General features: G+C 41.9%; 1 protein-coding gene across 9 annotated transcripts in view; it reads right to left on the reverse strand.

Moving 5' to 3' along the window:
• Positions 1 to 12,755, reverse strand: part of LOC117432417 (polyhomeotic-like protein 2) — a 66,695-nt gene that overhangs the window by 22,993 nt on the left and 30,947 nt on the right. For 8 of the 9 annotated variants that reach the window (XM_059002683.1, XM_059002677.1, XM_059002676.1 and 5 more), the window contains 3 exons: positions 6,760 to 6,918; positions 2,895 to 2,972; positions 1,592 to 1,753 (listed from right to left, as the gene is read on the reverse strand). In XM_059002683.1, coding sequence (XP_058858666.1) covers positions 1,592 to 1,753; positions 2,895 to 2,972; positions 6,760 to 6,918 — 399 coding nt within the window. Of the gene's footprint in view, positions 1 to 1,591; positions 1,754 to 2,894; positions 2,973 to 6,759; positions 6,919 to 10,685; positions 10,914 to 12,755 lie in introns of those variants that run through there. The other variant, XM_059002680.1, reaches the window with a different exon arrangement.

Below are 12,755 nucleotides of genomic sequence, written 5' to 3' on the forward strand. Positions count from 1 at the left end.
AGGTGTTTTTGCACTGATAGGATTAACTTGAAGAAACTAGAAAACAATTTTTGTAATTGTTCCCAATTCACAAATACATATTTTGGAACTGTTTTAAGGACTGTTTAAAAACTAGTTTAAAATGAGAACAAACTAATAAGCCCCTTTCACACTTCATTGATCACAATGGGCTTTAAAACAGTCCTTATTAAGACATTCATTAAAACAGTCCTTAAGGTTTTGCATATAGGTACCTATTATCGACTCTGATATAAAACTACCGATATGCCAAGCCACTATTATCAGTACAATGTGTGGTCATGTTACATTACTGCAACTGTACCGAAACTAAGTTAGAATCAATTCAAAGCAAATAATAGGAAGTTTCACACCATTGCAAGAGACTGTGCTGTTTAAAAAAGGTCAAACCCCAAGGCTTCACTTTACTGTCATCTAACAGCTCTGCCGCTGAAGCCTCTACAGCAAATCAGGAGCAGCCCGAGAGAGTTGTTGCTAGGCAAGTCTTGTGTCACTTGTGTAGTCAAGGTATCGCTAAGTGAACTGTTACTAAGTGAGGGGTTTGGAGTTCCAGTTCTACTTGACTACTCTTTAGCAAGTGGTTTCTAGGTGTTACTCATTTGTTGAATATTAAATTAACTGTGTTTAGATTTTGTAAGTGATTTAACTAAGCGACAAACTGATACACATGCTGCCACAACAAACACGCTTCATTGTGTTTCTCAATGCTCGAGGGATTCTGGTTTTAATACCATAGGGCATGAGAGGAGTAGAAGTCCTTTTCAGTCAAAATGTTAGTGTCTTCAAAATGAAAAATGAATGCAATAATTTGGAAGGCACCCCTTGTGTAATATGGTCAGCACAGTAAGTTGAACAAAATAACTTGTACCCCCCTATAACAGAGCGCACACACACATAAACTACATGCAAGTGCCATGAACACAAACACACATGGCTGCACACAGCAGGCCTTGTTCACAAAGCATGGATTATAGAACTAGCCAGGTTAGTTTAAGAGCTTGCACCTCAACATTACAAAAAAAATGCAATATTACCACTGTGATAAATGCTTTGAGGATCTAATGCAACAAATATAATGAAAATCATTTATATACAACACTGTATGGACAGACAGACAGACAGACACGCATCAGGGTCTATAACAATGACCTGATGACTGCCGCACTACAAGCTGCAGTCCATAATATCCTCTCACACTGACCTTTCAACTTTTTGAACAGATTTTCACCATTCAGTGTTCAATGTTTGGTTACCAGTCCCAGCAGCATCTTTAACAAATGTTTAGACTAAAAGTATTTTTCAATTTCTTCAATCTGTAAGTTTTGATTCATATACTTCTATAGTGATGTGGACTTCATCACTTTTGTATTTGTATGTATTCTTACACAGTATGGCATAAATAATCTCTTAAGGGTGCCATTAAGAAGAATGCACATTTTGTGCATGTATTAGACACCCTTGCATAGGTGTGCTGGATTAAAGGCTACCTAATATTAATCTCATTAAAACAGACTCTCCCGTATGCGTGTGTGTGTGTGTGTGTGTGTGTGTACTGCCCTCTGCTGGTGCTTACCATCTGTGCGCGCAGGTACATCTGTGCCTGGCTGGCGGTGAGGCCGGTGGTGGAGCTGTTTCCGAGGAGGACGGCCTGCTGAGCGATCCCAGAGGCAGCAGAGTTCACACTCTGAGCACGGCTGATCAGCTGGGCTGCAGCCGGGGAGGTGGCTAGGTTAAGCTGAGAGAGGGAGAAAGGGATGTGAGAGACCGGCCGTGTGATACGTACAGACAATGTTCTGTACCAAAGCATCTGCTTGAATTTGGGATTTTTCTTTGACTTTATTGTAGAGCTCTTTGACTGTTGTGGTGTCAGACAGGGCTTATGATAGTTATAGGCAACTTCAGTATTTACTTTCTTCAGTTTTAAGTTGGAGGCCTCTATTTAAAATTGTTTTTAAAAAGGGCTCCCCCAAACAAAAAAAATATGACTCACCCTGCGGTCATGCCTTTACCATGGGAGACACTCAGGGACCTAACATTATTATTATTAATTAGTCATTTAGCAGACACATTTATCCATAGCCACTTAAAGAGACCAAGGGGTGAATTATGCATCAACAACTGCTGCTGCTGCTGCTGTCACTTATAATAGGACCTCAGTTTTAAGTCTCATCTGAAGGAGAGAGGACAAAGAGGTTAAGTGACTTGCTCAGAGTCACACACACAGTGAGTTAGTGGCTGAGCTGGGATTTGAACCGGGACCTCCTGGTAACAAGCCCTTTTCTTTAACCACTGGACCACAAAGCCTACCTACATATCTTTTAATGCCTGAGTTATGTACGTAGACTTATACATACGCTCTTACAGAGCTGTTCTGTCATATATATATATGCACAAGACCTCTTGACATGTAGTAATCGATATTCATGTGTCACCTGAGATTGTATGCATTATGAAGCCTATTAAAAGTTTAAGGGACAAATAATGACAATCCCAAAACTAGCCACCAGATGTCACTCTTGCTCAATGTAAGTGTGAAGCATGTGTGTAACAGTAATGAGGGGCTGACTGCTTTATAATTGGATTCAAATCAAGTAATCATCCATTCTTGATGAATTTCACAGTTATTCACACTTGCAGCTATTAATGTAAAGTGTTATGGAAACATTGTTTATTATATATATGTAAATCGTGTATATACAACTAGTAAAAAACAATACCAATTGTGTTGGTTTCTAACAGCAAGATCATGAGGGCCCTCCGTATGTGTGTGCACTGGCTTTAGTTCTAGATCTCAAACGGCTGCTTGAACCACTTCACTGATGCAGTGAGGTGAGTATAAAGACTCTCTGTGAGGTGTAGAACACTGTTTAACTTACAGTAGTCTGTGATGCTCCGGATTGCTGGGAAACGCTCCCATTCTGGTTGGAGCCCTGTCTGTTTGCAGCAAGGCTTGCCTGTGTGTGACAAGCAGAGAGAGGAATCTGAGTTAAACATACACTCATTAATCACTGCAACGCCACACGGGTGCTTTCAATGAGGCGGAAGCCCTGGTTATACATTAACTTATCTTGAAAGAAAACGGGTCACAATACAAACGGAGCAGGAATCAGAAAGGATTTCACACATTAAAAAACATGAGGCGTGGAGCAGGTCTATTTTAATAAACAGGAGGCTGGTCTTTATACTGCCTCCCTAGAATGCAAGAACCTGATGTTTCTCGGACTTTACTGGGGAAAACCCCAGCTGGATTCACTTGGAATTAAATAGTGGCTGCATTTTGATGAGTTTTGATCATTAAAATAAACCACATGGTCTATTTGGATGAATTGGATATTGGTGTTACCCAAAGACAGTAGTACTTCATTCTGGCCCTCAAGATCTATTCCAGTCCAGGTCTTTATTCCAAAAGTAGTTAAGTGCCTCTCAGCAGGTTCAATGAACTACTTTAGAATCTGGTTGGAGTAAAAACCTGGACTGGACTCTATCTCGAGGGCCAGGATTGAGTACCACTGCCCTAAGATATACAAGTTATCTTCACGAATGATCTCAAGTCTACCAGTAGAATACTCTAATGTTAAGCAGGTACACAATGGAAGTTATTCAGATAAGTTAGTGCACATTCTAACACTGAAACTATTTAGTTCTGAGTTGCTGTTTTTACAACTGCTTCAATGCCCATCAATTCTGATTGAAGTGTTAATAGTTTCAATGCAAGCCAGCTATAGGTGTTATCATAGTAGTATGTGTGCAGGGTATGCCAATTTATTTCATATACAATTAGAAGCAGTACACATCCATTCTTACACACATGTTTTAGTAATTTATAGAAACGAATGGAGGGCTTTTTCTGTTAGCTTTTTCGACTGGGTACAAACATTCCCAATATGTTAAAGATGAAACATTTCAACTTTTAACCGTACTTAATCCTACAGTTAACTCGGGAAACTGAACAGAAAAGCACACCTCTTTTACAAATATCTATTTACTGTTGCATTCAAATCAAAGAAAAACATAAATAAAAAAAAGAATACAGGACATATTTGTAAGAACGCATCTGAACGAAGAATCTTTTCATAACATATTCAAATGTATAGTTAAATGAATGGCAGTGACTCTGGAATGCTTAGCTGACATATCTCAACTGCAACACAATGGGGGGCGGGGGGGCAGGGGGGGCTGCTTCAGTCCACCTTCTCGTGTTTCGCCAGCCTCACAGGAGACAAGCTTGCAGGAACCGGGCACCACATACTAGTCATCAATTAGCCAGGCTGAACTTCCTGAAAGGGTCTTTTCACTCCTCATTAGCAGAACACTCGACAATGACAAACTATTTCAACAGCGTCATTAGGCTAATGGTCATTTTAGCATTCGCCAACATTAATCCCAAACAGTTCATCTTGTACACAGCAGTGAGGGGCCACGAGAGCTTAATCGCTTAACTCGAATCGGAGCGCACCTGAACCCTGCCATTGAGTCCGGAGCCTCAATCACAAGGAGGGGAGTTATATTGTGGGTGGGGCTGCCACCTCTGAGAAGCAAAAAAAAAAAAAAGGCCACTGGCCACCACCCCCACCAACAAAAAGGGTCCTAGTGCCAATTATTACTAAAACGTTTTTAGAAAACATTTTACACAAACAAAATAAAACAATGTGTATGTGTTTGTGATTTTAGTGGAGCAGTGAAGCAGTTAATTTATTGATAGATGCCGATGATATGCATCTCGGAATGATCACTGTGCTTAACTGTCCCAAGGGAAAAATCTTTTCACTGGCAACTGGCAAGGCAATAGAAAAACGGGCCAGGCTGGTTAAAAACGGGCCAGGCTTCCTCTGAAAGCGAAAGCCAGGACTCGAAAGAGCTGTTTCGATCAATAAAATAACTCCCTTGTGTTTGGGTCAAACTGTTTCTGTGTTTGATTTCTCCAAGCGCATGACCTGCGCTAGCGACAGCTCGCCTTAAAAAAGTGCCAATTTATTTTCAATTTGCTGCAGGAAGGCCGCCTGTTTCAAATCTGCAATCAGCCGGTGGCGTTTGAGACTGAACTCATTCATTTTGCTGTGTGTAAACTTTGATATCTAATCAATATAAATTCCAGTCCTTCTAACACTGAGAGGTGGGTCAGGGACACCAATCCTGCAGGCAAGAGATGCAGATAAATCAGCTTGAAGTGATACTGACATTACATTACAGTGTGCAGGGTGCAAAGGCTGCTGTCTGTATTATAAAGTACACGGTATAAGCAAGCAAATAGGGTCAAGGGTTTCTACTTGGATACATGCAGTTTTCTGGGTAATTTGATTAGGGGGGGGGGGGGTACTTAGTTATTTGCTCCTGACAGGCATAAGAAAAGTCTGGGGACGAGAAAAGGCCATTCGGCCCATAAGCCTCGTCCCTTATTAGCACACCATTCTCCCCTAATGGGTGGAACTCATTTAAAAGCACAAAATCTAGTCTTTTCTAGACTTCACCTGCTAGGTTATTCCATGCATTTATAACTCTCTGTGTAAAAGAATGCTTCCTACCTTCTGTTCTAAACTTACTTTTACTCCACTTCCATTTATGCCCTCCTGTTTTTCTCTCTATGCTAAATTTGAAGTAGTGTAGTAATGTGAAGTAGTCCCCTCTATCCCTTCTTTTTGTAGGCTGAAGAGATTTAATTATTCTAACCTGTCTTCATAGCTTGAAGTCCTGGGATCAGCCGAGTTGCCCTTCTCTGTACCTTCTTGAATGATGTCTTTTTTTGTAGTGAGGTGACCAGAACTGCACACAGTGTTCTAGGTGAGGTCTAACTTTGTATAATCTTAGCATAACCTCTAGCTTTCTGTTCTGTAACATGGTTCTTATTCTACAGCCAATTCAAAATGAAACATTATTATACATTATTATACAGTATGTATTTCAATTTTCAATTCTTTTGAATTTTAAAACAATTTCCAAACAAGCCCTTTTTTATTATTATTTTAACCCTGTTTTTTTTTCTCTGTAATTTAGAATTTCCAATTATGTTCCCTCGCTGCAGCAATCCCCACAACAACTCAGAAGCCATCCCTGATGATTTTCCTTCTGTAAGACCATGGGAGCACCAGAGCCAATGCGAACCTCCCTGTGGAGTTCAGTGAAAACCTGCAACTTTGCACATCCAGGACTCTGCACTCCCCTGACTGTATAACTCACCCTGCACACCACAAGGCCGTGCCTTTACCAGGTAAGCCACTCTGGGACCCTATCCCAACACTATTATAAAGTATACTGCCTAACCGTGCAAATATGATGGATTATACTTGGAAACGCACTGTTTTCTGTGAAAGTGTAAAAGACAAGAAACCAAATAACTGGGCCCATTGTATTCGACTATAACCAAGACTTCAGGCAGACCTTTGTTCCTATTTATTGACCTGTGTCTATGCAGTAGGGCAAATACAAGATCTGGATTAGATGTTTAACCTTTAGAACACCGAGTTCTGTAGCCAGTGTCACAGCATTAGCTTTCACAAGCAGCACATTCCTCAATTCCCATGCGGTAAAACTAAGTCAAATAGACAAACGTTTGGGCGAGAGCCTTCTTCAGTGTCCTAGCTATGAACTGTATTTGATGGTATTCATATATCAGTCAGGAGGGATAGCCACGCACTCTGAGAGCTATGTGTAAAACAGCCCCCATCGCTGTGACTGTTCTGGTAATAGCGGGTGTTGCAATTCCCTTGAAGAGTGTGCTGCAGTGAGGCGCGTCTGAGTCTGTACCTGCTGCACGGCTGCAAGGCTCTGGAGCTGCGCGCTGCTTAGGTGCTGCTGCTGGAGGGCAGCAGTCTGCAGCATGAGGTGCTGCTGCTGGGCGGCGTACATCTGCTGCAGGTACTGCGCCGCTGTGTTGGGCTGCCGATGCAGGGCCTGCTGGATCACCTAGGACACAGACACACAGGGAAACAGAAAGCATTCACATTTAGAAAGGAGAGCGAATGTCCCAGTATTTAATAGAACACGATTTGCAAATGGAAAACATAGAAGTGACAACAGTATATTGATACAATAGGCCTCTTGATCACTGGGCTTATTTAGATGTTTGCCCGATAGTTATATTAGGGCGATCAGAGCCCCCACATATATAAGCCTCGGGGCTGCTGTAGAGGCGGAGAAGGGGGAGGTGAAGGGACGGTGATGCGAATGAGAGTGCTGTTGGCTGACTGGAAACTAGGAACTTATACCCTGAGGAAAGTAATGTAGCACTGAAGAAGTTGAACAACAACCAATTTCAGAGGGCTTCTGGAAAACTGGTTGAATATCCCTAGACCTTCACTCACAGTATGCAGAATAACGTCTTGTAGAAAACAGACTTCCCAAGTATTCAAAACCTGTTTTAGACCATATGCATGCACCAGAGACTTTGTGGTAAAGAATGTCCCAACCAAGTTTTAATAATATATATCACTACATATAAGTAAAAATGATATACTAAAGCCCCTTTCACACTGGCATGATCTACCAGGGTCAGAACCTACCCGGGCAGGACCTGGTGTCATGCGGGTCGGATAAGCGATTTCACACTACTTTTGATAAAGCAGGGTTGACCTGGGTGACAGACACAAGTACACAATACGTGTATCAATGCCTCGGAAGCAGCTTGTTACTGACGTTCCATCCAAGCTTCTCTGGATTGATTAGAGCAAATGTTTCTTCATCCCTGCTGGAATCTGGCTCACGGTGTGTCTCAAGCAAAAATATGGCTAAACAGAATAAACAGAAATGTTTCTTGCGGAAGTGAAACCTTCACACAGGTGTGGCTGGTTGTCATTGCGTCGGCTCACAAACGGCCATCAAGCATTTTGTCTCGCTCAACCTGGGTCAAAGCGTGTAGACCCACATCCTGAGGTGGGTCGTTGGGACCCGGGTACGACCCCAGGTACGTGGTTTCACACTACGCAGGATTGTGACCCGGGTAGCCAGGACCTGGGTAGGAGTGCCAGTGTGAAAGAGGGGCTTATGTGTACTGTAGGTAGTAAAGCCAGATTTCTAAACATACCCACACTACCGTACTCTCAATAACTGGTGATCTTAACCAATTGGGTAAGTGGTCCTCTCTCTCTCTCTCTAAAAAAAACCTCTAGAAACTATATCCCCACGGATATGCATCCCTAGTGAGGGTGAGTAACAGAAACAAAATGAACCATCCATCACTGAATTACACACAATACCCCCACCCCCTGCCTGGCTGCCTGGCTGAACTGAAGCGACTCAATCGAGAGATGGCAAGGGTCAGCTCATTCCATTACAGGAGCATCATCAATCAATGTAACGTGACAGCCAGGCACATTCCCCGGGCCCCTAGGGGCCCCCAGCACTGCTCTTTGCTTCCGAAGATCAATCAGCGTTAAACAGTAGTGCTGCTGCAAGTTGTTTATTTACTTGTTTATAAGGAACTTGTACAGCCCTTCGAGCAGAGGGTGGGGGAGTTACAAAGAGCCCTGTGCTCTAAATGAGACCCTAATGAAAATGAGAGAAGTGCAGTGTATTTCCCTGTTCTGTTTGCATGTTCAGAGTGCTTTATTGCAGGTACCTGGCTTGTGACAACATGGAAGACTGTGTAGCAAACTGTGACCAATCCCACTTATTTATTTAATAAATTCATAGCACTGAATTTGATCCCCCCCCCATGTTTTAGTTGGAGAACCAATGCCTTTCAGCAGGCCACTGAGACTCAATAAGTTGAGACCAACTTGTTTCATGTAGTTTTCCACCCCTCTCTCGAATTCGGCCGCTGAAATAGGATTTGAAATAGGATTCTCTGAAAATGAAGCAAGACTTATTGGGTACTGTAAATATTTTACACAACCTAAAAATGGAGGCAGGTACCAATACTAGCTTACATAAGACATATTGTAATCCCACCTCATACAAACTGTACCAAGCTGTTATACAATGGAGGTTTGTGTGGTAAAAAATCTGGGCTGTGAAGCGGAAGTTCAAACTTGATTTTACATGACATTGTCCCCAAACTACTTGATATGGACGGTCCTTGTACCTGCGTCACTGCAGCACACCAAGCCTATACGCTCCAGTAATTCTACGAATCTATGAACTGGGTATTACAGTTTAAGACAACCCGATGTGCCAGCCAAAACCATGATACATGAAATAGCTGAAGTTTATAATATTGTGTTTGCTAAAGAAAAAAAAGATTGTACTTAACCTAAAAGCTTCTAAATACACATTGAATATTGCTAGTCACCAGTTTGTTTGCTTTCCCCAGAGTCACAAACTTTGATTAACGTTTATTGAATCTGGGGCCATGTGTTTTGCTTTTACCAATTTGTCTGACTTCAAGTAAGCAGAGTTCGAGGGAACTTCCTTCCTTTGTCAGCTAATGCCCTGGACAGGCTGGTCTGCTTTGAAATTGCTGCCTTCTGGAGCTCCACCGCAGAACAACCGCAGAGTCCAGGACTGGGAACCCATCCAATGCACTGAGTAGAAAATACCCTGAATGGAATTCTCAATGCGCCATTTCTTGTTATAGACTATAAGGTGATATTAGGGATATAATCATGGTGAGATTGGATCAGTGTATTGATTGATTTCTACAAACTGTGTAACATGGCACATGCTATTCAATTTGATATGTCAGGTTGCTGTACTGTAGGTTTTAGGTTTTATAGTGTTGTCATGTTTTATAGCACTACGTAAAAAACAGTTCCCCAACTTTCACTCCACTGTGTGCTTAACAAACAAACTGAATCTGTGTTTGCTTGCCACTGGGCTTGCGAACGTGCCAGCTGGGTGAGGATTTTCTGTTGGTACAATATATAGTGGTTTCCCACATTGAGTTGTGAGGTCCTTGATGTGTATATTAACAGAGTGCTCATTCAGGCAGGGTTCACTCCAGCAGGTCCTCAATGGTTGCTGTTGCTGGGCGCAGCTGGAGTGTGGTATTGTATTGAATCGGTCAGCCCTGTGTGTGTCGGGAGTGACGGGTGGTTGTTGTCTGCGAGGGAGAGGGAGGGGGAGAGAGGGAGACCGGATAGCTTCAAGCTCAGTGATGGATGGACTGGAGCCTCCTTACGCTGAGGCTTTCCTCTCACACTATAACCACTCTGTGTGAGTCAGGTCCAACCCCAGATAATGTTTATTACCCTTTTTCCAGTTTTACACTTTCAAAATACTCTATTCTATACTATTGTAAATTATCATGTTTTTGCCACTAATATACAACAATATATTTTTGTATATAGGTCAGTTTTTAAGCTAACATCTCGCTTATGAAAGTTTCTCATAGTAAAAGCACAGCAATAAAGCACAGTGAACGCATGGTAAAACACAGGTAAGCACTGCAAAGCCCATGTAAGGTAAAGCATATTAAAAACATGGCAAATCATGGTATACTCTGGTAAATGCATGATAAAGCCATGGGGAAACTAGAAAATGACTGTGTATAATAGCTTCTAAAATCATGTTTAGTTATGCTTCTCAAATCTCTATAATAAACACATAAAGTAACATCCTTCTGAAATATATCAAATATGAAAAGGGGAATTACTCCTTTAAGAATAACTGGTATTTGATAGATGCAGTAATATTACATTTTCATAATGAATTGCAATACCATTCAAGCATAATCCCAAAACAAAAAGTATTAAGCAGTTTTACACTGTATTATGATCATTATGAAAAACACATACCAGATAGCAACCCTGGTGGAACCCTCAGTTATGTGAAGAAATGAGGATCACAGAAGATCCCAAAGATAAGACCGATGAAGTAAACCCAAGCTCCTGAGCGTACAGCAACACACTGACTGATGGAGGTAAATCTGCCCCAGAAGAGAGGATTTCAAAAAGACGCTCTCCCCTCTTGATAGGTAAATCCAGTAAATTCATATATGAATCCCACAGACGATATCCACAAACACCCTGGCCACTGAAAAGGCAGAGATTCTTACTCTGAGATATGGGGCCCCTTGTTTTTCAAGCAGTCACTATTTTTAAATCTCCACCCATCTGATTAATGGCCGTGCAGGAAGTCTGGCTCCCCTGTCAAATCAGACACTCGTTTTCCCCAGTAGGCGTAATCTGGATTGGGGGTGGGGAGCTGTTTGCTTCACCGTTGCCAGGCAACAACGTTCTCCTCAGCTGCAGGTGAAAAAGGGGTGACCTCAGACCCCAATCACCTTTGACCTTTCTTTCCAGTAACCCCCTAACCCCCAAATTCTTCCCTATTGTACTTTCGAAAAAGGGGAGGCATATTGGAATTGCCGCTCAAAAATCTGCAGATTTAGATTTTTAAAGAGCTTTCTGTGTCAGAGAAAGGCAAGCCCTGTAAATGTAATACAAACCACAAAAGAAAGTAACAATGAAATTGTATTCATGTTTTTGTTTCCTGATAACTTCAACTTTCTTTTAATTTGTGACTCCAAAAGCAGGTGTAGCAGGCCAAAAAAAGGTCCCAGATAATGACACATCTTCATTAGAACTGAGATCATAATATCAATGGCTTGCTATCAGCACTTTCACAATCACTGCTTTCTTTCCATTTTAAAAGGCTATGAACATGATTTTTTCATACATGACTGCCAATCATTTGTGGGTTAGCATTTTCTTACTTTAAAAAAAAAGTAGCCTTTTTTCTATTTCTTTTGTAGAAACTGGAAGGGTGGTTATATTAATGTGGTCCAAGCAAAGACTATTTTTTTCAAAGTTTCAATAGCTGTGTGGTTTCCCATTATCCTGCCCTGACCCAGTCAATCAGGGGAAAACATTCTTTGTCCTTATAAACAGAGCTGTAGAACAGAAAGCCAGATAAGAGTTAACGCTAAGTGACTTATCAGACGCAGAGAGCTGGGTAGAACACATCATAGTAATCTTATATTCTAGAGACGAGACTGGAATTAGTTACAGCACTGTGACATATATCAAAGGCACGGCTAGTGCTTTAGATTGATGGTGTAATCCCTCTGTAATGGACTGACTGAACACTTCCCTGGTCCTGGTTTAAATCACCAAGCATTTGAACATTGAGAGGAAAACCACCTAGTGAGATTCCAGTAGAGAGTGTGACAATGCGGCTCTATAAGGGCTACTTGTCTATATGGAATCAGGTAGATATATCGGCCTCTACTATAGCTACAGAAGGGTAAACTCTGTTCATATAATGGAATGCTATGAGAAGAAAAGAAAATGTTACCCTCTATTATGGGTAAGGGTAATGTATGCAAGTGTTGGACAAAGAAACACCTGCCATAGCACTGTCAATAGGGTGTTGGGCAGCCAGGAAAGTACAAGTGTACAAGATGTTTAAATGTGACGTGGGCCTACTTCACCATTTAATAATCCACCAATGTGGTTTCTTCACCGTTTGGCCATGTTGCTTTGGGGCAGTCTTTAAAGGGAATTAGCAGCAGCAGTGAGATGGGAAGTAGGCCTATTCCCCTGAGGTGCAGTTAGGGCTGGTACCATAACCTTTGCCAGGGTCATCAGTTACCCAGCAGTCAGTGCGGTGATGGATAGGGCCCTCTTAAGGGGAACCGGGTTAAGAGGCCTTCCTGAGCAGGAGACAGCTTTTGTCTGGTTTAATACGTTATCTGTTTTGAGAAACACCATTCTGGATTGATCCCTTCCAGCAGGCTGAAGCACAGTACCCTGAAGGAAGCTGTGCACTGTTTCCAAGTGCCACAGCTGGCCCCTAACTAAAGACATCTAAAACTCCACAGCTGTTTTTAACCTTTCAGAGTTCAGTTTTATGCCAAAAAATAT

Source organism: Acipenser ruthenus, chromosome 27 (genome assembly GCF_902713425.1).
Source record: "Acipenser ruthenus chromosome 27, fAciRut3.2 maternal haplotype, whole genome shotgun sequence".
Lineage (NCBI taxonomy): Eukaryota > Metazoa > Chordata > Actinopteri > Acipenseriformes > Acipenseridae > Acipenser > Acipenser ruthenus.